The sequence below is a fragment of the Lissotriton helveticus genome, chromosome 1_1 (assembly GCF_964261635.1).
Source record: "Lissotriton helveticus chromosome 1_1, aLisHel1.1, whole genome shotgun sequence".
NCBI classification, from domain to species: domain Eukaryota; kingdom Metazoa; phylum Chordata; class Amphibia; order Caudata; family Salamandridae; genus Lissotriton; species Lissotriton helveticus.
This window is the reverse complement of record NC_136057.1, coordinates 687,035,851-687,061,731: the sequence shown is the minus strand read 5'-3', so window position 1 is coordinate 687,061,731 and position 25,881 is coordinate 687,035,851. Positions and strand designations below refer to the sequence as shown.

Here is a 25,881-nt window from a genome sequence, read left to right as displayed (position 1 = left end):
TTCTATTATTGAATGCATTGTCCTGTGTGCCCTGTACTGCATCTCACTTCTTGTCCCCTAAATCAGGTATGGTGTGAGGAGCCAGAGACATAAGGCATATGCAGTGTCACCTTACGCATATGCAGTGTCTTTTTTTTTGTCCTCATCTCACCTTAGACCAAGGCAGAATTTACAAGCCGAGTAGTTGGACCTGGGCCCCCTGCGGCTCACTGCTTAGATCTGGGCCCCCCATGGGCTACCTCACGTGGTTGAGGACAGGTGTAATCATAGGACCAGGATTCAACTACCATAGACCTAACCGTTTATCAGGTGTAGACGGTGTCCCCAAACTAAGAGGGGAGACCAGATGTTTTCATATACTCCTGTCCTGTCTCCCTGGTCTAGTTGTGCCATATTCAATGCTGCCTTTACCCAGTTTTCCCTATTTGGGGGGATCGGGTCTTTCCACCCCAAGCAGATCTCCCTCCTGGCTAGGATAATAAGGTATATTAGTAATCCCAAATCTAACTGGCACTGCACCTCCCTTGTGAAACCGTTTGAACCAAAAATCACAAGATTAACATCCATTACCAAATCTATGCCAAAGATAGCTGTCAAAGTTTCTTTCACATTCTTGCAGAATAAACTTAGTTCTATGCATTCGAAGAACATATGGATATCGTCGGCTTCATCACAATTACATCTAGGAAATTGTGGAGTCGGTAACGAGGCAAACTTAGCAATTCTAGCCGGGGTATAATACAGCTTGTTTAGCACGAAAAAGGGATTCCTTTTAAGCCTAGCAGGATTTATAAATCTGAAAGTAATTTTAAGAAGGATTCAAATCGAACTTCTGTGGGGTGTGCATGGGGAAGGGAGTTCCACACCGAAGATTGGGTCGGGGTCTCACTATCCTCTGCATCAAGCAATCTTGTATACCAAAGGGATATTTCTTTTTTCCTTGGTTGCGGGGCTTGAAATTGCTGTTCAAGATCCCAGTTCCCTCGTACCATTCCTTGGCTGGAGGTACTTAAACATTGAGAAGGTCGGGCAAATCTTAACTACGACCAGCTCCCATGGGAGTACCCCATCTAGGTCCGCCAGATCCGACCATCTCCACAAACCAGCCTTCCATATGCAGTGTCACCTTACGCGCATGAAAAGGAAAACATTTGTTGAGCCTGTGATTCTTTTACCAAGTAGGAAACCATTCACATTGTGACAGTCATTTTTTTTATTTCCCTGTGGCAAAACATGGATGAGGCGTGAGTGCATCCTGGGAATCCGGCCACAAGGCACACGGTCTGTTATGATACAGGAGGCGTCACACACTACCTGCACGTTGAGTGAATGTGAGCTTTTCCTGTTCCTGTATATGTGTCCAGTCTCTGATGGGGGGCGTGTGGAAATATGTGTGCCATCAACACAGCTAATGGCATTGGGGAACTGTGCTACCCTGTAGAACATCAATTTGGTTTGTTCCAATAATTGCGGGGTATTGGGGAATTATCTATATTGGTTGACTTTGCTCACCATGATGTCCAGGAACCTGTGAAAGTACTTGGAAAAGGCACTTTGTGACACCATCCTTTCCATTGCTATGACCTCCTTGCAACTGCCAGAAGTTAGGAGATGTCGGCAACACAATACCAGCACATGTGGTGGGATTTCGTTGCTTCTCAGTGTTGGGGCATGTAGCTAAGGTTGTAACTCAGCAAGTAAATCAAGTACTACCTGACGACTCAGTTGTGTACTCCCAATAATCTCCTCCTCTGTCTGTTCAAGTTGGTTGACCCTCACGCTAAATATCCTCCCCATCTCCTCCTCCTTCTCTGCCTCACGGCCAAAATCCTCATCCTCCTTGCCAGAATGTACAAAGCTGCCATTGTGAAAGAGCCTGATGGATTGTGGTTGCCGTTTTATAGTTTGCACCTGCTACCACCTGATCCGGATCAATGGTAAATAAATTTCCTAAATGGTCATTTTGCGATTTGTCGCAATTAGGAAATCCTTTGTTCATGCGGTTAGCGATTTACTATTTGGGAATCCATTTTCAAAATGCGATTTCTACTAGATAGAAATTTGCGACCTACGTCATGAGGTAGGTCAAGTTGCGACCCACTACGTTATAAACCGATCTATTTGTGCATAGGTTGGTTTACAAAATAAACAAGGTAAAAGTCGGCACACAAATTGCGGTCACTTTTACCAAATGCATTCTAAGTACATCTGGCCTTTGGTCTCAGAAACATAAAACAGTCATTGGTTTCCTGGCATACACCTGGAAAACTTGAATGAGTTCCAATTTCACAAAATCTGGTATACATTTTTTTTCTATTGTTAGAAAATGCAATAGGAAATATATGTACATACTGTGTTTTGCTTTGTCTCTCACAGGAAAATATTTTTATTATACATTTGCGTGTGACTAAATCATTTCGCAGGGGACATTTTTTTAAAAATAAAATTCAAAAGCGGTTTTGCAAAAGGTTAGCTCGTAAAAAGAAAAATATATGCTTACAAATGATTTTGTGACTCGACCCCAATAAGTTATTTTGGCCTAAATCATAATTAAGCCTGGAAAATCCTTGTGAATTGTGCCTGACATGCGCAATGCGATTCCATTAGCAGCTGTTGCTCAGTATGATTGTTCAAAAATGTAATTTAAAAAAAGCAAAAGCTTCTGGACAATACAGATGTCTCCTTTGACAGATATTTTTTTCTGAATATATGTCTATTAGGTTGTGGTTATCTTTCGTTTCGGGAAACATGATACATTTCTCCCTCAAACACCGCTCTGTGGGTGTTTCTCCACATTATCGGGTTTAATAGTTAGAATTTCCGCAGTTCTTCACTCTAGCTCGAGGGATGTTTCTTTACCGCCACCTACTGGTATCATATTGTGTATAGAGCTGGCACAAAATAAATGAAGCCCTCTCGATGGAAAAATCACTATGAAAAAACGTTTTCCCCCTGCACAAAAAGGTGCAAAAAATGTAATGGGTTCGAAGTAGCAGCCAAAGAGTACACAATTCTTAATTCAATAATATGATTAACATATGCGGCATGTTTTAGTAATAAATTACTTTGTTAAAATGGGAAAACTCCAAGTCTTTCGCAGAATACCTACAATGAAACGAAACAAGCCCAGTACATTTTTTCGAAATTGAAATGAAAACAGATATTTAAAGTTAAGCATCTTATTATAATTTGAAAGTAATATGGAAATATAGTAAATATTGAATTGCAATCACATAATTAAGGACCCTATTTACAAAAGTAGCGCGCCATACCTGCCTGAAAGGATGTATGACGTTACAACGCGACATTTTACGCATTGCTTAAAATAGACATGAACGTGTAGGATTTCCCACACTAAACCACTAATGGGAATTTCCCATGTGTATGGAAAGACAAAAGGCATGCAAGCAAAGGTTACTGGAATGTTGTGTTGTTCAAAACAAAAAATTCTACAATCACTGTGTTACTGTATGTATGCACAAATGCTTTACACATTGCCTCTGAGATAAGCCTGCCTGCTCGTGCCAAGCTATCAAGGGGGTGAGCAGGGGTGGTCTGACGGCGTATTTCCCTTACTCTGACTGGAAGCAGGGTCCCTACTTGGACAAATGTGCAAACCATTGCAACTGGAGACACCCATTTCTAACAAAGCTCATAAGTAAAGAAACAGGCAAGCTATCCGGGTCTTGGGCCTTTCCCACTTAGTATTCCCCCAGAGCCTTTTTAAGTTCAGGCATTATGAAAGGGGCTTCCAAGTCTTGAGGGAGCTGGGGATTCAAGGGCGTCCATGGCCACTCACTGGGATAATTAGGTGAGGTATTGGCCAGCTACTTTATCAATAAATATCCTGTAGTGCAAAGTAGCAGAAACTTCGCAAACTACCCGAGCGTAGCGTAGTGCTTTACCCAGGGTTAAAATAGACCCATCCTAAGAAAGGTTATTCCCAGGAGTGGTTTGATGAGTCTCTTGTTAAAGCCAGGAAAAATTATTACTGTCCTTTGGCTAAATCTAAGTACATAACCACTGGGAAACCCTACCACAAATTGATTCAGAAAACCCATGCCACATTCTTTGCGGACAAAATTAATACGATCAATAACTCCTCCAAAACTATTTGATCCCTATTAAAGGATATGGTGAAATCTCCAGTGACTAGTGACTGCTCCATCACCTCTAACGGCTAGTGTGAGGTATTGGCCAGCTACTTTATCAATAAAGTAGTGGCCATTTACAATAGCTTCCATGGGAAGTGTGAAGCCTCTGTGATGCTGTTGGATGAGTCTGCAGGAAATGGGGCTAACTCTCTGCACATTCTCCCTTCTATTACTCTAGACGGCCTCAAGGCTTTGGTTATGAAGATCAAATCAGAGTCCCTGCTGACCCCCTCAGGCCTGATATTTTTGTTCAGCATCAGGACTGCCTTCTGCCTAGCTGCCTGGATCTTATTATTATTTGCCTTTCCAACTCAGAGGTTCCTCAAACCTGGAAACATGCAAAAGTTATCCCTCTCCTGAAGAAATCCTCTCTTATTTATTTATTTATTTAGTGTTTTATAGAAAGCGAACATGACCCGTTAGGGTATCAGAGCGCTTTACAAGGGTCATAGAGTTATACAAAGCTCAAGCATCACATAATATTCACACAGTGCTAGAAATATGATGGATAGAGGACAATTATGTACAGATTATATTTACAATGACACAAAAACAGGGCCCCATGTATCTTGGGGGAAAAACTAGGTTGTCAGGGGGAAGGCCAAAGCCGGACATTAAACAGGGTCTCAGCCGGACATTAAACAGGGTCTCATTAAACAGGGTTGATGCTTTTAGGCCGGAGAGCTACAGCCCGATTTCGATCCTACCTTTCCTAGCTAAAATTACAGAATCCTATGTGAGCGGCATTCTGATGCAATATTTTGAGGTTCACTCCATCCTGGACCCGTCTCAGAATGGTTTCCCTCCTAAGCACAGCACGGACTCAGCTCTATTAGCTGTACCAACTAAGAGCCTCCAAGGATGAGGGCAACATGACTGCGCTCATCTTTCTTGGTCTCAGCGCGGCGTTCGACACTGTCTCACACAGCATCCTGATCCATCGGCTGCGCGAGATCAGTGTCACAAGTAGCGCCCTTGATTGGTTCTCCTCCTTTCTGCCGGACAGGTCCTTCCAGGTCATCGCTCCTCCATTCCACTCACAGATACATCCTTTGTGCTGTGGAGTCCCACATGGGTCGTGTCCGAGCCCGACCCTGTTCAAAATTTACATTTGTCTACTGGCCTTGTTGGCCAAAACTCGCAACAAACAGTTGGTACCTTATGCGGATGACACGCAATTGATCTTTTCCTGTCCTAAGGACTCCAGCCAGAACATGATTACATTTCTGGAGGATCTGACAGCCATGGAGGGCTGGATGGAGGTGAACTGTCTGTGGTTAAACTCATCCAAAACTGAGAGCCTTCTGTTTGGCAGAGATTCACACTTCTGGGCAACAACTGGTGGCCGTCGGTGTTGGGTAGTCCTCCTATGCCCAAGGCCACGGTAAAAAATCTCTGCAGTCCATTGGATACCGCATTCTCATTTGAGCAGCATGCCAAGTCGGTGGCAGGGATCTGCTTTGGTATTTTGCGTAGACTTAAACCCATTTTGGGTCTATTTGACCCTCACACGTGCCAGCTGGTTGTGCAAGCCACGATCCTGGCGAGGTTAGATTACTGTAATAGCCTGTTGCTCAGTGCTAAAAAGTTAGTGACCAATAGGCACCAACGCACCATGAATACGGCAGCGCCCATCTTACTTGCACTACCTAAGTATAGCTCGGTCTCAGGGGTGCTGCGTCGACTCTATTGGCTCCCTGTGGAGCAAAGAATTAGGTTTAAAGCACTTTGTAGTACTCATAAAGTTCTGACAGGCGCCGGCCTGGCGATTCCTAGAGAGATTGGCCACCACTATATCCCCTCCTGGGGTCTGTGGTCTGTGGTCTGTGCTCTGCGGATCTATACCTGATGTGGGTGCCACTTTTTCGTAGAACCAGAGTCAGAGGCCGGTCATTCAAAGTGTTAGCCCCTATTTTATGGAACTCAATGCCTCTCGCTATCAGGAGTATTCACAATCTTCTGGCATTCAGAGAGGCAGTAAAATCTTGTAGCTATATACATCGCATTCTCCTCTCTCCCTGATCTTTAGCGCTGGGACAATCATGCGCGTTACAAAACCCTAATAGAACATAACATAACATGTACATGTGAATATAGGGAGTAGTCCTGCGCATCAAGGTGTAAGTAGTCCCAGGAATTCACTAAGCCTGGGCCTGTGATTACCCTCTTAAGTTGAGCTGACATGGCCCCCATTCCCTGAAAATTGGCATAGCTCTTATCTGGCAATGGGTCCCACACCAGATTAAAATCACCTCCCAGTATTACCTCTCCCTCGGCCTGGCTAAGGTGGTCCTTAAGAAGCTTATGAGGAAAGGAGTCTTGGGGTTTGGTTTGGAAAGATAGGGTCGACTGTCCTCTTTCTATCTTCAATGGCAGGGAGCACCCCATGGTCTCTGACCACTCATTTCAATGCAGTTATAAAACCCCTCCTGAACAATGTGCCCACCTCCAGTGGTTTAGTCTCAGTTTGCTCCCAGTATTGGGAGGGGTATCTGGGGTGGGTCATGCGACGGAAGTCCTCTCTGAGTAAATGGGTCTCCTGTGAAAAGATATGTCTGGGTCTTGCTGGAGAAGGTAGTGACATATCTGTTTTCGCTTATTGGTAAATTAATTGCCTTCTCATTTAGGGAAAGGTGCTTCATTCTAGTCAAGGTCCTCATGACATTGTCAGTACGGAAAGAGAGGGGGATAATACATTAGCATTAGGGCAGCAGTTGTCTTACAGCAGTTAACAGGTCGAGTTCATTGAAGTAGCACCTCCCAAGGAGGAGTCCATCCTCTAGGAATGCCAGGGTCACAGAAAAAAAAGTAGATTGGGAAAACAAAAGGGCCAACAGGGACCAGTGTGGCTAGTCTCTCCATCATCGGAAAGAGGAAGGTATCCTCAAGATCCCTAAAGGTGGCACCTTGGGAGGAGAAATGCCCCCGGTAAGGGGGAGAGACCAGGCAGGAAACCAAGTTCAAATGTAATTGCAGTGAAATTCTATCAAAATGTTTCAACTTTGCATTCTAGAATACCACAACAAGCAGTACAGGAAAGTCCGGCTCCAAGGCAGCGAGTCCTGCTAAGGAAAGTGGTAAAAGAATATAAGAAAACACATTTTATATTGCTCCAATGTGTAAATGCAAGTCTGCTACAGCCCATGTGGGCAGGATTCAAATGTCTGAGGCAGTTTGCTGAGAAGACTCCTGCTTCATATTCTGGAGGCGGGAGATGATGTCATCCTTTGCCTCCCGTAGGGCCCTCCCCTTACCCAGTCGATCTCTACCTTTTTGCCCGCTGTGCTCCAAGTTAAGTGCCATCGATCTCCAACTTCCAAGGGTGCAGGTTGGGATCCCCAATCTGGGGAACCCTCTGGTATGACTTTAGACAGTGAGCGAACATGGCTTTGTGCGCCATTCAGCTGGAAGAGCATACCGAACGGGTGAGTCCACTTATATTTGACGTTCATATTCCAGGTTTTCTCTGTTACTGCCCTGTAGTCCCTTCGCTTTTTAAGTGTTACTGGTGAATGGTCTTGAAAAATGACCACGGAAAACCAGGTCAGCCTTGTTCCGACCGGCCCTCAAGATTGCCTCTTTGTCTTGGAAAAAGTGCACTCATGTTACAATGTCAGGAGTGGCATCAGGTCTGCTTACCATGGCAGAGACACGATGGGCACAGTCTAGAAGCAGTTAGTTGTCCCTTCACCCCCTCAGATTGTATGCAGCAAATATCTTGTGAAGGTCATGATATCTTCTCCTTCTTCACCCTGGGGGACACCCAGGATGCAAATATTATTTCTGCGGCTGCAATTTTCTAAGCCTACTAGTTTAACTTAGAGCTCAATCTGTTGCTCTTCCAAGACCATGATGAATTAGCATTTCTTTGTCTTCCGTGTGAGAGACCATCATGCATTCTAGATCATGAACACGTTGCCCACATCCCTGCGCAGGTCATGTAGAAAGCTATTGTAATACGCCTTTAAGGAGCTAATTTCTTGCTTAATATATTTGAGGAATTGGGCCAGTAATCTTGAATGATTATAGCTGATGCAGAAGTTTTGGAGATTTTCGTCGGAGGATCCTCTTTGTTGGCCATGCTCATTGAGATAGACTTGGACCACAAGGAGACCACAGAACCGTCTCTAGTACTTTTACTCCTTGGTATAACATTGTGAGGTCAGATGGCAGAAGAATGCCAATGGGTGACTGAAGATTCCCCAACCGGGCAAATCTCCACAGCTAAGGCAAGTCCAGAGAGTGCTGCATGGGGAGGGTTTGTATATGGTCAATGGGACCCAAAAAGTCTGTCAGGGCAAAGTTGGGTCAGATAGAAATACTGCTGTGCTTTGAGGGGAGGCCTAGAGAGTCATGCCACAGGTGAGAAGACGATCCTTGCAGCAAGATGAGACACAGCGAGCAGGGGGCACCATCTCAGTGTAGCTCAAGGGGTATGCTAGGTCTAGGGGCCCACGTAAGATGCACTTTCAAGCCACAGCGGAAGTGACATGCATTTGAGGGAGAGCCCCCACTGAGGTTGCAGGTAAGTCTAAACAGAGTGCACCCTTCACACTCCAGCAGTAAGGTCCACTGTTGATCGAGGGAGACACCTCCTCATAGAGTCAGCCCTCGCAGAGTCAGCCCTCTCTGAGGTACTCCACTAGGCCTCAAAAGTACAGCAGGTTGTTCCCTGATCATGCAGGCCTCACTCACAATGGGGGAGATAAGCACGCATCTGAAGGGCCTCAGGAGCGACAGAGGAGTGCAAAGACATTCCAATGGGGCTGAGGTAGGGTTTCCCATCCCCTCATCCCAGGTAGGTAGATTGCACTTGGGAGATTGCCAGTAGGAATCCAAGAGATGCAGGAGTGCAGGTAGCTACGACCCGATGCCTCGTGTCCCACAATCTCAGATGTCAGGCCGATGCAGGCAGTGACGGGCTCAGGAGAGGCGGCAGTGGCATCCAAGCAGCCCTATCAGGCCACATCCCAAGATGCGTTGCTTTGTAGATTGCTGGAGTGATCAACAACCAAAATGGCGACGTCAGAAGCCGCAGTTCGACATGGAAAAAGGGACTCACGCACACCCTTCCACTCCCCCCAGACATGCGATCAGGCTCCGCACGCAAAGCATGCAGTAGTGTAGGGCCCTGTGTCAGTGCGACTCCTGACTCAAGATAGCAAGCAGGCACTTCCCAGGAACAGGAGTGGGGCTGATCGTCACCACATTATGGCGAAAGCCGGGGCCAGGAGGGCATTGTAGCGAGTGTTGGGTCTGGCATTGTCAGTGGGGTCAACTCAGGCAGGTCAGGGTGAAGCTGGAGTCGTGATGGAAACAGATACATGCTTAAAGGCCCAGTGTAGCGTGGAGCAAGGACAGGCTGTGCCCTACTCCATTCCCCACCAGTCCATGCCCCCCAGTGCAAAGTTTATGCCATCATCACCTATGGCTCAGAACTGTCAAAAGAGAAAGACGCGGACACTTTAAATACACTTCAGTCCAACCTCTTCAAAAAGTTGTTTGGATTACCACGGCATGTCTCGGAAGCCCAAGAAAGGCTAGAATTCGGACTCTTCCACAGGGCCCCCAGTAAAATTATGTTGGAGGCTGATATCCACTCAGTCCGACACAGTGGCCCACCTGTGATGGCTGGAAATGGAAGAACAGCCCCATAGTGAGGTCTCATGGCTCTCTGTTGTACAACAATCGATTAAAACTTTAAAAGTGGAGGATGCCTGCCACATACCCATGGCATATGCTGCCTTGAGTGGGTGCTTAGCAGTGCTGCCAAGCTCCTATCACAAATTATATATAAAGCAGAATTTCCACACAAACATCATGCGTGGGCAGGTTCACCATCTTACGCCACCTGGGTCCACAGCGATACCTGACTGCTCATTTTTCAGCAGCCCTGAAACATGCCCTACTGAGCATTCATCTTGGTGATTTTCCATCAAAGGACTCGGTCCCCACCTGGAAGCAGTCGTGGATCAACAATGACTGTTGCTTATGCTGATACAAACAGGAAAGTGTGCTGCATCAACTTTGTGTGTGTCTAGCCCTTTTAGCCCAAAGGCAAAAATTCCTAGGGCCAACCATAAGAGTTCTTCTAGTTAGGTAATGCCACCAGGCAGTGATCGCTCTTCTGAATTGAAAGTCAGTCCAAATGTCCTGCAAGGCATTGAGGTTACTTTCTTATGCATCTAAATAGCTGGAAGAGCATTGACATTGTTCAGCTGGGTGGGAGGGGTGGAGGAGGGTTCTTATCTTACTGGGAGTTTCTCAGCACCAGGGGGCCCAATTGTTGTCAACCAAATATGCACCAGCACTTCATCATTCAGTTGTTTGTTCATTTGTCACTACCTTGTGCTCAGAGGGACTTTAAGGGTTGGGTTTAACATCTTTGTTTTTTATATACATGTATTTTGTGAAGATATTATTTTTGATGATGGGCTCAGGGGGTGCTATGGATTTGATATATCTGGGCAAAAGAGGGAACCTGCCCAGTGGACTGCTCAATAGGCATTAGCACTTTATGTTTTGGCCTGGATCACTATGTTCTCCATCCAAGGGCCCTTTGACCAATAATGGAAAGCGTCCGCATACATAGAGTCTGCTCGTCAGCTCCTCACAAGCTAATATGGTCTTTTATTGTCTGTTTAAATTGGACTTGTGCATTATTCACTAAATGAGTCCAACTCGTAGCATTTTAGCTTTTTAGTAAACCCAAAACGCAGGAACAACATGATTTTAGATGCTGCTCACACTTTACTCACCAGCACTTTAGTTTTGAATTGGACTGTTATTTCTTCCATCTCATGGAAGCACATTCGCCTATTGAAATCCCAGCAGACTCCTTTCCCACCTGTACTACCTCTGGTCTTATTGGCCGTTTCCCCGCCCTGAGCTGGCCGAAAGGGCTGCTGGGGCTTGGGGGAATAACCTTTGTTCCAGGTAGCGCTAGTACTTGCAGCCTGCCCCTTCTCAAACTGGGAATGCCAGGAAATAGAATCAACCCTGTCCCAGGCTAATGACCTGTAAAACTCCCTCGATTTCCTGAAAGCTATGTCATATTCCTTCCATGAGTCCCCCCCATGATTCTCATTATACATTATAATCCTGCTCTGATAGCAGGCCATCTCAGCTTGCATACCGGGGAAGCGCTCTCCAATCACTGCACTATGCACAGAAAAAGCCCTGATCCAATTGATGAGCGTCTCCTCCACCCTAAATTTGTACAATTGAGATCGCCATTCACTAGGCAGCATCATTTCCTTCTGCGATTTCGCATATTCCCACTCCCTGTTGTCAATCAGCAATGAAAAAATATTAATATATTTGTCTGCCCAAATTAACTCCTTCACACTCTGAGATACATGCTGCGCTAAACTCTCCCCCCTGGAGGGAATCGCGCCCTCGCCCAGTACCGGCAGGGCAACCTCCTTACCACTTTCGGTGGGTTGTGTTGCGTCCACGGTCTTGACTGCACCCCCATTGCTTGCTGGACCTGTTTGGGGAGTAATCGGTGTACCCGGCGTGCTACTTCCGCCCCTAGCCAACAATATTTGAGCAACCATTTTTTGGGCCTCTGTCGAGGGGTCTGCTGCGGAAGGTAACATTCCCCCGATCCCCAACCAAGGAAGCACTGCCGCTATCTGTGCCACCAGTTCTGGTGGCACTGGTCCCGGAGCTGGAATGACCGGCGGGACAATGGCCGGCACTGGGCCAGTCGCTGGCGCGACTGGCGGCAGGATACCAACGGGGACCGGGTCAATGGGTGGCATGATAGGCGCTACTGGCACACTTACTGGAGGTTGCGGGGCGGGGGCTGGGATGCTCGCAGGAGGCTGATGGGTAGCAGTTGGTGAGCTAGGTGCAACAGGCGGTACATTCGGTGTTGGACTGCTGGGGCGACTTTCTTAGTTCTGGCGCGTTTGGGTGGTGTTTTAAAATCCCCCCTTGGTTTGGGGGGCACTATGGTCCGCTTAGGCCTTACTGTCGGGCCTTCCTGGGCATCCATCCTCGCCCCCAATTCAGCCACAGTCTTACCTAATTTGTCCACTTTCCCCAGTCGCTTGTCCATTGCTGACATTCTGCGCATCATTGTCTGAAACATTAACTCCACCTTCGAACCCCCTGCACCCCGTCTGGCAGACATACTGTTCTCAAAGCTACACTGCACAATGCGCTACTTATTGGCACACTGTGCCCTGTACCTGTCCCAGTCGGAGGCTGGCCGTAAGCACCATGCAACTGTGACCGCACACCCCAGCTAGCCTGGAGTGTTTGGGCGAGCGAACTCTAGCCCAGTGGCCCGCCAGAAGCAGTGAAATGCAGGCCTGCCCGCGTCCTCAGGATCCGCCGTCCACCGTGAGCTCCACTGCTACCCGGTCCGCAGCGATCCTTGTCTTTAGCTCCTATAATGAGAAAATCCGTTAAAACCAAATTGCGGCTAATCACAAATGGGAAATTCCCGTTCCAACTGTGTAAAAGCTTAGTTAATGCTTCAATGTTAAAGCTTAGTTAATGCTTCAATGTTAACTCACCACTGCCCCCTTAATCAAAAATTACTGCCACTGGGATACAGCCAGCAGTATGTACCTGCAAAACAAGCTGTTGTAAAATTGATAAAACGCAAAAATTGTGGCCTGAATCAGAAGGGTACAGTGAGATTAAGTGATTTGCCCAGAATCATGCCTCATAACCATTGAGTACAATGCCTATTCTACTTGGGTCAGCATACAGAAATACTGATAGAGAACACCTTAAAATATCATGCACAGCAGTCAATGTAAAAGTATAATTCATTTTAGTGCCCAGAATCACACCCTCTAAACAGTTATGTACACTGCACACTCAATCCTTACTTTGCATCCACCTTAACTTCTAAAGGCAAAAACGTTTTATAGTGAATTTATCACACGAAATTAAGAAGAAACGATCAATGTTAAACAATAACCCAGCACAGGTCTCCCATACCCTTGCTGCCCGGGCCGACCCTGCTTTGCACCGTCGTGCCTTCCGAGCACTCGAGAGACTGCTCGCAGCTCCTCAGCTGTTATATCGGGCCAGACCGCTAGCTGCCGCACCGACAAGATCGCCTCATACCTTTTTGCCTCGCAAACCAACTAATTCCAATCTGCCGCCTGCGCTTCTATGCTCGTGGTCCCTCGCGCTGCTTCGACGGGGAAATCAGCTGCGATTCCGATCGCCGATCCAACTCTTACGCACGAAGGGGGCCCGCCTAAAAACGCCGTCCACAATATCCCTCGCCGAGAAAAGCTGGAAAGAAAAAAGAATAAAGAAAATTAAAGGCCCCGCAGCGGGGCGAGGAGCGAGCCTGGGAAGCGCGGGCACAAAGAAGCCGCTTCCCACGCTCCCCAGGCTCTTAAACCCCCCATATTCCACGATCCCGCCCCCTTGACCTGGAAGCGCAAAACTGCTTCCGGGTCAAATGGCGGGACGCGCGGACCAACCAGGACTGGTGGAGGTGGGGGGGGCGGGCCCAGCCATGTGTGCGTGGGGGCCGAGCGCCCCCCCCTTTCCTTTCTTCCATCTCATGGCTTACGGTCTTTTAATACAAACCTTCATTAGCGACACCAAGGCTTTTTATATGTGTTTTGTCACTTGTCATTATGTGCATTGTAATGATTTTAATTAATCAAGCAATAAAGAATACTACTGCATGCAATGCTGTTTGCGAGAGACAGCTGGAGCGGTCTCGTGAGACAGCAAAATGGAGGACGGAGCAGGGTGGGAGAGGGCACAACAACATACTAGAAAAAGCAATAAAAAGCTTCTTCAATGCACATTTCCTCATCATAGCACATCACCAGAAAACACACTCCTCAATGGTGAAGCATGTCTCTCTAGCAACACACTTATGTCTTCTAAAACACCCTTTTGCTGAACAGCACATATCTCCTTTAGGGCACATCGGTCTTTAAACCGCCTCTTTTCTGTAAAGCACCCCTCTTCTCTAAAGTACCCCGCTCCTCTAAAACTCCTCACTCCCCGTGAAACACCCCTCTTGTGTAAAGCACACTTTTCTCTCAAAAGCACATTTCTCCTCTAAAGCAACCCTGCAGTAAAGCCTTCATCTCCATGAATGCACCACAGACCTGCAAGACATGCCACTCCAGTAAAAGTGTATCTACTGTAAAGCACATAATGCATGAAACACCGTTCCTGTAAACAACACATTTTGTGTAAAATGTCCTTCTCGTGTAAAACACCTCACATTAGGAAAGCACGTCTGTCTTAAAAACAGTGACGGCTGCCACTTAACGGGGATGGTGGGCGGGGGCTGGAGGGGTTAGGAGGGCTAAGGTAGCGGGTGAAAAAAAAACTTGCCTTCTCTGTCATTTCAGCCTCTGCACGCCTCTCCTCCGTCTTCTGGCTGCACCGGAAACACCCAGGCTTCCGGACTCTCCCAGCCAATCAATACGCTGCCTGAGTGGCGTCATGATTGGTCTGAGTGGCCTGTTTGGCAACTCAGGCCGTTCCTCGGGAGGTTGGGCATGTTCTCCAGCCGGCTGCGCAACACAGTGGAGAACATGCAACCTAATGGAGAACATGCCAAGTGCGCATGACGGTTTGGCTGGCCTTAGAGCACCTGTCAACCCATCATGCGCACATAGGGAGGGAGCGCAAACCATTGCTGCTTCATCTGTGGCGATCCATCCCTTCCCCACCCTGCCGGACCTGGCTGGAGCAAAGAAAAATAAAATTACAATAACTTCTTTTGCACTGCTCAAGGAGCAGTGGGACAACACTCCTCTGCCTTAGTGGAGGAGCCACCACTGCATATAAAGCAATTGTCTTCAATCACGTTTGCTTTATAAAGCAATCTTCTCCTTTGAAGAACTCTCTCCTGTAGACCAACCGTCTTCTATAAAGGGCCTCTGTCCTATAAGGCATTTGTCCTAAAATTATACATCTATCCTGTAATCTAAAATACCCCTTATCTGTAAGGCACCTTCCTCCTGTAAAGCAATTCTGACAAGTAAAATACTTTCACTGTAATACTTAAACGTTTTGCATTTTGAGCTCCCACTCTCAAAGCGCCTGCACCCCCTTCCTGTAAAGCACATTTCTTGTAATGTCCCTTTTTGCTGGAATACATTCCATGTAGTTAAACACCTCTTATATGAGGTACCTCTCTCCTATAATGCACCCCTCTACTTTAAAGCACTATGGTCCTTTAAAGCACTTCTTGCATTTCTTTGTGAATCCCAACTTTTTCCACTGGTTCAGGCTGATGGCATTGAACAGAATAACAAAAACAGAAATCTAGGTCTACAGAGTAGCTAAAATCACGTTTAAAGCTTTAGAAGTTTAATTAAGGAACTAGAGCAGTCACTCTCCCTGACTTGTGCTAAGTGTAAAGCCGTAATCAGGCCATCACTATTATACCACACAAAGGGTCCAGTCCACACATGAATGATGGATCAGGGACTGTCCTCTCATGACATGCACCTTTATTTACCTTAGTTCTAGTCCGAGACTGTGATTAGTCTGTCGCTGAGCAGAAGCTGTGGGCACACTGGGAAGGTGCTGGGCAGGCTGGAGGCAGTAGTGGCCGGTTGTGGGAGGGCTGTGGGGCGGTGGGATGGGGAAGGGGTGGAGCAGAGTGGAGGGCAGTAAACTACGGCAAATGGCCGCACAGAGGCATGTAAACAAATAAATAAATTAAAAAAATGTATTGCGTGCGCTGCATTGCCAGATGCGATGCAGCACACACAACAAAATTTGTTTTATTTATTTATTTGATTACTTACTACCATTAGGCCGTATTCCATAGTTTACTACCCCCCCCACCCTGCTCCACCTCCGCCCCGCCTCATCGCCCCGCAAGACTCCCACCACCAGCCACTACTGGCTGGAGGATGACAACTTTCACATTATCAGTGACTTCCTTGGGTGACCGTTTATGAGTAAGCTGTATAGAGGCACTCTGAAGTCCTTAGTCTGGGTGAGCCGGGTTATGTGGCTCTTGCAGCCAGCAGCACAACACCCTCACTATCAACAAATATGTAACAAAGGCACCTGCACAAGTGATTGAATCGAAGCAACACAGATGGTAAGAAGCCTGGAAGCAAACTATCTTCATGAATCATCTTAGTGTGTTCTTGACTTTACAAGTTAAATATTTAAATATGTAACCCACCCAGAATTGCTGGCTTCCTATTTCAGTTTCAACAATGGGCTTAATAGAATTCATTGAAAGGGTATTTCCCTTCTTCACTTCACTGCTCCTTTACTTATTCTCTAATGGACCAGAACGCAGAACATTAAGACCATAGGGGGTTACACAAAACACTTTTCAGAGCAAACTCCCACAACCCCTTGATCCAGTTGCTTAACTAAATCTTCTGAGCAAAAGGAGACAATTTGTACACTGTCAAGATCTTCAGTATCAAAGATGGGTGAATGCATTTGCACCATCAGACTTTCAGTATAATAGGCCAGTCCATTCTATTCTGGCACACAAAATGTGTTTTCCTACTATGTATAGTGTGATGCCCCTGCTTGCTCTGAGGCCTATGGTTGGATGATCAATCTAGAGGTTGCAGCTGCGACCCCAAAATGATGTCCATCATGTATATCCAGATTCATTACCATTCTGTTATTTGTTGTCCCAAAGTATAATTCCAAGAAGTGGGAATGAGGAGCTTTTTGGTCTCCGGATTGCTGCATTTGGAACAGCATTCCTTTGGACATCTGATCGCTCATCCACTGAGGTTAGGAAATTTCCCTCAAACCCGGGAATTTATCTTTCTATCTTCTCGATTGCCGTAATTTTGTTTGCCAGAAGAAATAAATGTGCACTAAATAAATATGCTTCAAATTAAAAATTTCATATTTGTATTATTTTCAGACAACCACTTCTCAACAGGAATACCACTTCCAGCAGACTTCTTAAAACCAATTACAGTATTGAAAAACAAAAAGTGAAGTCTCATACCATTTTTCATCTCTTCAAATCAGAATACGGATCTGTGAAACCGGTGAGCACTAATTTTATTAAGTACTTGTTCTAGAAGGAGTGAAGTGATTCCCAAATCTCACTCCTGTTTGTTCCTGACCCTGTATTAGGAGCATGGAAGTCATGACTAAACAGATGGCGGAAGGGGAAAGGAGAATTGTAATGAGAGCGAGAGAGAGAGAGAGACATCGAACTAAGAGGTGGCTGCTGTCACATTTCCTCTGTAGTGATCTTACCGTCCTCCAGTCACTCGACCTTCCCTAGTCACCTCTGATTGTGATTGCAATCTTCTATACTTTAGCACTAAATTGCTTAAAAACACTTTAATGTCAACAGCATTTTTAGTACTAGAGTAGTTACAACACTTAGGGGTCAATTTCGATCTCGGTCAGAAGGGCTCTGATTCGGATTTGAAATTGCCTAAATCGACTTGGACCCCTTGCTTCCGACTGATTCATTCACAGTTTCAAACGCCCAAGTATGATGCCTGGAAAGCCTTAGCGCTGACCGAATCGGTTCCGGAATGCATTCAGAGTGATAGAGCCCTCTGGAGCCAATCTGTACAGCTCTATGGACTGGGTTTTCCAAGCAAGCAAGTACGATGAATGATTTGGACATCCTTTCTGATTCAGTTTGCCTGGATCAAAAAAGCTTCCAGAATCGGTCTTTGGGGGCCTGTGGCTCCCCCCTTCACCCAGGGCCCTCTGAATCGGGCCTGTGGGGGTACCCATGGGTCCCCTTTACCCAACCATGCACAGTGTGTTGGGAAACCTGGGGTGCCCGCCACAGGGTGCACGCTTTTACACACCAGCCCCTCTTTTTGCAATGGGAGGCTGTGTACCCGTTCAGTACACAGGATCCCCTAGAGTTCAATGGGAGTCAAGTCAGTCACTATACGGATGCATCAGAATCTGTCACATGGACTCCTGGAGCGTGATTCTCTTGCAAGCTCTCCAGAACCGAGTCATTAGGAGGGCTTTCCTAACTGGATCGGGAACGGGACCTTAGCTGTAACCATTTGTGACAGTTTGATGATCCTGTGTATTCTCTCTCTTTCTTTGGGAAAAATGTATTTGTTATGGTTGCTTCTTAATTTTCTGAATGAGAAAAGACATAGACTTATAACAGATATCATTATATCATACTATGTCCCTTAGTTAATGATATTCCCATTAACTACCTGCCCCTTCACAGGGTAAATTAAAAGTCTTAAAATTATGAATAGATCAGTGATCAGCATACACATCATGTGATCGTCTCCCTTGTGCAAGATATAATGTCAATATAGTGTAACAATGACTTCACATTTTTTACAAATCGCTTGAATAATTATGATAACAATGTCCAAAGAAAGGAGTCAAAGAATTCCAAGATATATTTTCCGTAATCTAGGTTCTTGCTCCTTATCTTACACTGATGGTTCTTTACTTTCTTTTCTTGTATTCTCTTGCAGGTTCAGTGAGTGCTTTCCCACTCAAGATGTCTCCGAAGTGTAAGATTGCTAGTGAGAATGCCCTTGAGCATGAAATCAGCATCAATATGTAAGTGGTTCCGGAGCTCAACAATGACTAGCTGTCTTCCTTGAGAACCTCCACAACAATAACAAATAAAGATAATGGGCATGGCTTAAATACTATGCCATACCCAATATGACTGCCACTCATACAAGACTCAGAGTTACCAAGTATTCCGCTGAGACTGGAGGCTCTTGTGTGCGTCATGGCCATATGCTAGTGCCCACTGACAAACCCACTGTCCCCCTTATGGCGGAGTCATGCCTCACCATAAAGCTGTGACTACAAACAATTCTTTCTCATTCTGGGCTGTGTTGGGTTTTTTCTTCTTGTGATCATTGGTCTGTGCCTTAGGACAAGATGACCAGAGAGTAAAGTGGGATGACAAGAATGTGCCCAGGACAGGGGGCTAGTTATTATGGCATGGCTCCATGAGCGTGGTAGGTTTCACCTGTCTTGCAATTTAGAAAGTTGTGGTTCAAGAAAGCTTTTAATTATTTTGCAGGTTGAGGACAGAGACTTCCAAAAAAGCTAAATCCCAAAGCTAAAGGCTGCATGTAGCGGAATGTGATCCATGATTTAAAATATTAGCAACAATCACTGTATTCGGCAATATTGGCCACAAGTACAGACTTCAAACTTTCCCAATAACATTGCATTCAAGGCAGACACTGCTGATAAGACATGTATTTCAATTTGTACAGAGCTCAAACGTTAACAAAAAAATAGAAAACATGATAAAGGCAAATACTGCATTGCTATCAACGCCTAAGGATGATTCATTATGCAGAACTAATAACATAGGAAAATGTAGAAACAATAGCATAGGAAAAATAAGTCCTTCACATCTTCTCTTGTAAAGCTTTCAAAACAGTAAGCATTAGGAAATATCACTTATGTATGTGTATCTACATAATATTTTTAATTTAGAACTCCATTAAAATGAAAATATAGAATTCTTGCACTTGAATGAATCTGTACCAAATTATATGATACATTTTTCTCAGAAAGCATTTATTAAAGGAATGTACATCTATACCTCTTTGTATCAACTTTCATGTTGTCCTGCCTGCTCACTCAGCTCAAATGACAGTAGCTTGTGTGATGGGGAGTGAGCCATACGTGAAGCAGTGAATCTGTGTGGAAGAGTTACACTGCAAGGCAGGAAAAACCAGACAGGCAAACACAGAAGAATAACACAGGGGCTAGTGAGACTCATCGAGTTCGAAGGGTTGCACGGTGGTGCTTGACCCTTTTCATTATTTGGCAATGCACTCATTTTGTGGCCCGGTGATTTGTAGATTCAAGATAACAGATAGTCATTCGGAGCTCGGAGCGCAGAGTGACATCCTGGGACCATATGTAGTAAGCATTTTTATGGTTAAAAACTTTTCAGACTCCTAAAATGGGATTCCGAATAGATTCTAATTAATCTGGAAGGGGCATGTTGCATGTTTCTATTCGGAGTACTGACGGTGTCCAGTGTATCAATGCTTTGAGACCAAATCCAGTCACAAAACAGTAATATTTTACCTACATCTCAAAGGAGGTAGTAAAGTACCTTTGAAAATACGGAAGGAGGCGAGATTACTTTTCCGTCTTCTCTGCACTTATCAAAATGCGGAACTTATGAATGTTCCTGCCCCACCTCAAAAATAGGAAATACGAATGCAAAAAAAGCTGCGATGAGGCCAATCGCGATACAAAAATCAGCAAAAACTAGCGACAGGCCTGTAATTCACACGCGTCAGGCGGGAACAATCACCATTAAAGTAGAAAAAAAACAGACAAACAAATGCCAAACAACAGCGGAGCACAATGGACGTTGTTGGAGCAAGTACGGGGGAGAACCAGAACCCCACAAGCCCCCCGGAGGACCAGCCTGGGACATCGGGGTCATGGATGGACAAGGAGATGAAGAGTAGGAATAAGCGGTTCAGTCAGCAGGAAAACAGGATCCTGAAAATGGAGGTGGTATAACACCATCAACAACTGATTGTCACCTCTACTTTATTATTGGCAACAAAAAATGGACTATGGCAGTCCATCGTGGACAAGGTGAATGCAGTCGGAGTGCTGAAGAGGACAATGGAAGAGGTCAAGAGGCGCTGGAATGATGTCAAACGCAAAACCAAGCTGAAACTCGCAAACAACCAGAAGGCAGCAATGCAGACTGGAGGTGGGAGGCTTGCGCCACGGGAGGAGCTGGACGAGATGGAGGAAATGGTGTCCACAGTCATCAGTGGGGAGACGCTGGCAGGAGTCGCGGGACCGGACACTGCTCAATATGAAAGGACACAACAGCAACTGGGTGAGGAACGACCAAGGACTGGGGGGACGGGGGGAGATGGGCAAAATGGCACACATGCACAATGAAGTAGAGCACATCTGTGGACAAACCATGCCCCAGACCACCAACTCCCACCAAGTGACCATTGTACCCAAGTATGCTACATGTCAGCACTGTACAAGCACAGAAGTCGAAGGCACACCGCATGAAAGTGATAAGGGGCAGCAAAATCAGAGGAGCAGGGGTGACTCCTCCAAAATGCAGCACACACACATAACATGCAGAGCATACCCACACTGACAACAATGTTGTACAAACCGCAAAACACCTACAACAAAACACAGGACACAAAAAGTGCTGCTTGGGTGCAGACACTGGCCAATCAAATTTGGCATTGTGGGGAAATGTGAATTGATAATGTACAAGTACAAACACACACACGTCTGTTGTCGAAATGTCCATTGTCCCCCATCAAATATTGAGCTCCTCCCAAACAGCCACAATGTACCCAGTCATGCTGTCTGTATGAAAACATGTACAATGTGACAACATACATGTGGACATATTGTTAAACTCCATCTCTCCTTCATATTGCAGAGAGAGAATCAAAACCTCCTGCAGAGCAGCCCAACCCTCTCATCTCTGATGACAAAGAGGACCACCACAGCTTTGACTCTGACCCACTCCAACAGCTCGTGGACAGCCTACGCAGCCCACTTCCAGGAGCTGGGCAGTCCAGCAGCAGTACGAGGAGACCCCACCACCTGCACAGACCACAGAGCAGGCAGCACCCACCACCACGGCTGCATCCCAGGACCCCCACGAAGAAGACATGGCCTACCAACTCCGTGTGTTGGAGTGCCAGGAGAATTTGGCTGAACAGGTGTGGTGGGCTTCGACCGTATGGCAGACAAACCAGATGCCATATGTGGGTGTTTTAGTCCCATCAGGGACCACTCAGGGTCCCTAACAGACACCCACAGTCCACTCCATGCTCTCCAATGGGCCATGGCTGACATTGCTGGATCCCTGACTCAGAGAATAGAACAACTGTCCAGTCAGAGTGTCTCTAGCGATGACACACAGGAGTTGCGAAATATGCGGAGGTTAATGGAGACCCTGGAGCGAGCAAATGTGGAACGAGCGGCTGCCACAGCTGCACACCAGCGAGTGGAGCTGGGTTCCTCAATAACCTCAAGAAAATCCTCATGGCATTGCTGCCGCAAGGCCTAGCACTGATGCATGCTGCTGCTACCACTACACCCACATCTCCACCCCCTGAAGTGTCAGTGCCACACAGTGCGGCAGACCTTCCACTTCCGGCCACTGATGTGTCACTGCCACACAGTGCTGAAGACAGAACACCAACACCCACATGTGAGGCACATGAAACAGCAGAGGATGAAGATGTGGATGAATCTGCCACGTTCCACTGTCCCCTGATGCTCTCTGCGACACTCACCTTGGACCTCAACATGGGCTGCCATATGCTGTTTGATTGCCAATGACACAGCAATCTCACTGCGGACTGAACTTTTCCACTTCTTTTGGACTTGTCATTCCCTGAAGGACTCTGGATGGCCCTCCATGGGCCAACATCGTCATGTGGGGTTTGCATGGCCTGTACTGCTCCAGATGCAACACTCCATTGAATGTGCATTACACATTCTTAATCACACAGATGTGTCATGTCTAGGGTCTTTCAAGTGTGGAAGTATGGATGAATGTAGGCTCACTGGACTCCTCTTACGTCCATGTGGCTAATGTCATAGTACAGGGGTCACAGGGTGACATATTGCTGAATGCTGTCCGGGTGGTGCTGACACAACAACAGGGACACACGCATGAGTTAATTCCTTGTCCAGCCCAGTACGGAACCACGCCCAGGGCCCCGGGGTCATTTACAAACCCTTACGCTGGATTGGCATACGCAAGGCCAGCCCACTCCGCTTACGTTCACAGGGGGGACGGCAACGCTACATGTCCCAGGTCTAGCTGATTACAGGTCTAGTTGTCAGCATGCCACAGCCACTCCCTCACGGCTGGTTTACACCCAAACCACACCAATCCAGCACACGCGTCACAGGACATGTGACCCTGCCAATAAAAAGGGCGGGGCGCACCGCACGTGCTCGACGCCATTTCCACTCTCTATCTGGGTGTATTCGTGTGGGTATTATTTATGCATGAGGGCCTAGGGCCCTACCAAATCACATTCCCCAGTGTAGAAGGTGACATGATGGGGTCCGCAACACGATTCCCAATCATAGAGGGTCCATGACTTTGGGGGCACAGACATGGTGGCACTGGATACATTGTGGCTGGCACAGGAACATCGCCAAGGGACTGTGACTTTGGATGCACTGAGGTGGTGGCACCTTAAGTGCTGAGCGGCTGTGCAGCCTGCGATGATGCCGTGTGCACAGGTATGTCCTCTGCCATGGCGAAATCAAGACCCAGAATTAAATGTGAGACCTGTTGGCCTGTGGTGGGGGGCTGCATGATGTGGAAGGTGCCATGTTTGAGGGCCCCGGGCTTGGGGCTTGCACAAGCACGTGGTGGGCTCTCATTGCGACACGCCGGTGGTGCTAGGTGAGCAGTGAGGCCTGGGTACACAGGGGAGGGCATGCACCACTGGGCGGCAAGAGGGGCTGGGGTGCAGCTGCCTGGGTGCGCAGGGTCGGGCAGACGATGATGTGTGCATTTGTATGTACTCAGCCATTCATGTATCTGGACTCTGTTTCAGATGACGGATCTGTTTCAGATGTTGGACCTGGTGAACTGCACTACATACCGGTATGTGGTTGGAGACACACCGGCGTTAGCAGGTGGGCAGTGAGGTGTGGGTGCGCAGTGTCGGCACTCTCTCTCCATGTCCCTCTCTTCTTTCCCTGTGCCTCTCACCCCCTCTCTGTACGTCTATCTCTCTCTTTCCCTCTCTGTCCGTCTTTCTCTTTCTCCCCCCCTCTTTGTACATCTATCTCTCTCTCCCTCTCTGTCTGTCTTTCTCTCTCTCCCCCTCTCTGTACGTCTATCTCTCTCTCTCCCTCTCAGTCCATCTTTCTCTCTCTCCCCATCTCTGTACCTCTATGTCTCTCTCCCCCCTCTCTGTCCCGATTTCTCTCTCTCCCCCTCTCTGTACATCTATCTCTCTCACTCTCTGTCTGTCTTTCTCTCTCTCCCCCTCTTTGTACATCTATGTCTCTCTCTCCCTCTCTGTCCATGTTTCTCTCTCTCTCCCTCTCTCGACGTCTATCTCTCTCTCCCTCTCTTTCTCTCTCTCTGTTTCCCTCTCTCTCCTTCACTCTCTTTCTCTCTGTCCTTTTTTGGGTGCAAGACACACCTTCTCATCAGGATTTTTGTCTTGCATGCTGTGACCTACAGATTGTCCCGAGGGGAGCCGCCATGTGTCTTAATTTCTGTTCTGTGTTCATTTGAATACAGTTTTATTTGTTAATTCGAAGGTGAATGAGTGATGCTCATTTTTGTGACGACACATGCATGTCACCAAATGTGATTGTGCGACATCAGGTGGATTATTTGGTACATGATTCTGTGAGGTTGATAAGCCATGTCTTTGACCGGGGAGGCGGGGAGAGTGGGTCCTGGGGTTGGTGGCGGTGGGTGATGTGGCCCTCTTGTGTGTCCGGCCCGCATGTTCAGTGGCTCCATGGCATCTGTTGTTCTTCAGGTGTGGCTCAAGTCTGGCCTCACTTTTGTGGTGCAGGGTGTAGTCGGACTTTGCACCAGGTCAGAGCAGGTGTAAGTTTCCTGCTGCTAACGCGCCTTATAGCATATTTTGTGGTCTTTTCGCCGATCTGGCTGGTCGTTGGAAATGTTGTGGAGTGGTGTTGTTGCGGCTTTTGGCACAGGAACACCTACTCTGCAGCTCATTAGCGATAGTTGCTGGGGTCATCTGTGGCAATGTTTTTTGCGGCTGATATCATGGGTAAACTGGTGATATGGGTTGTTATCACCTGCTTGTGCATAGGCCGTTAGTTTTATCGCAACTTTGGCTGCTATAAAGTGCCGATAACGCGGCGATAGTTCCTTGAGAATATGCCCCTCTCTCTCTTAGGATGAGCTATTTGCTACTATCACTTAAAGACTGGTATCAGCTTGGAAGAAAGTGTGTTTAATGCTATTCCATTGGTGTAGCTGGTCAGAGGGCAACACTGAAGTTTGATAAAACATTGTGAGCAGTGAAGAAGGTGGACTTTTTTGTAATGAGACCTGTGCGTGCATTGTCAGAGTAATACAAAACATAAACTATAAATGGATTAAAATAAATAAAAGGAATGTTTTTGTTTTCACCTAGAGATTCTGAGTGGCATCATAGATATTGTAGTCGTGTATTGGATGTCACTCGAATCCCCTTGGTGAAAAACAACCTCTTTATTCATTGCTATCCGTCAATAATGGGAAGAGCAGTGTCTTCAGATGTTTTCATGATGCATGCTTCACTGAATGTTTAACTGATAGACTATTAGCAAACCCACCTCCAAGTTGGCAGGATTATTTTACTTAAAATTCCAAAGATCTTAAACTCTTCCAATTTTGTGGCCCACCACTATTTTGAACTGGGGACATTGATTTACTGAATAGCTTTCCATTCAATATCTCTTTAATTTACCCACAATCAAAGTTATTGTTTATATATGGCTGTAGGTTCCCATTGACAATGTGAATTCTCGCTGTTCTCAGCCTAAGGAACAGTTGTGAAATATTTCTTTTCCTTAAATGTGGAATTCTTTGTAGATTTTCCTTAGCTATCTTCGTCAGGACAGTTAGGCCTAAACGAGCATATGTAATTCTTTTTGATTGGCCAAATTTCAAGTTTAAATTATGTAGAAATGCCAGCCCAACCAGGAACCCAGGAACAAGAAAACGTCAGAGAAAGTGCCCTCTCGGGGTCCCAGCTATACAGTAGGTTCATGTCAATCATAGGGGGTA

The 25,881-nt window shown here is 46.5% G+C and overlaps 1 protein-coding gene across 1 annotated transcript in view; it reads left to right on the top strand.

Annotated features, from left to right (window-relative positions):
* Nucleotides 1-19,570, top strand: part of LOC144770513 (t-SNARE domain-containing protein 1-like) — a 213,414-nt gene extending 193,844 nt beyond the window's left edge. Inside the window, exons 2-3 of the mRNA XM_078655087.1 lie at nt 17,017-17,146; nt 18,578-19,570. Coding sequence (XP_078511213.1) covers nt 17,017-17,093 — 77 coding nt within the window. The 3' untranslated portion in view covers nt 17,094-17,146; nt 18,578-19,570. The remainder of the gene's footprint in view (nt 1-17,016; nt 17,147-18,577) is intronic.
* The last annotated feature ends 6,311 nt before the right edge of the window (nt 19,571-25,881 follow it).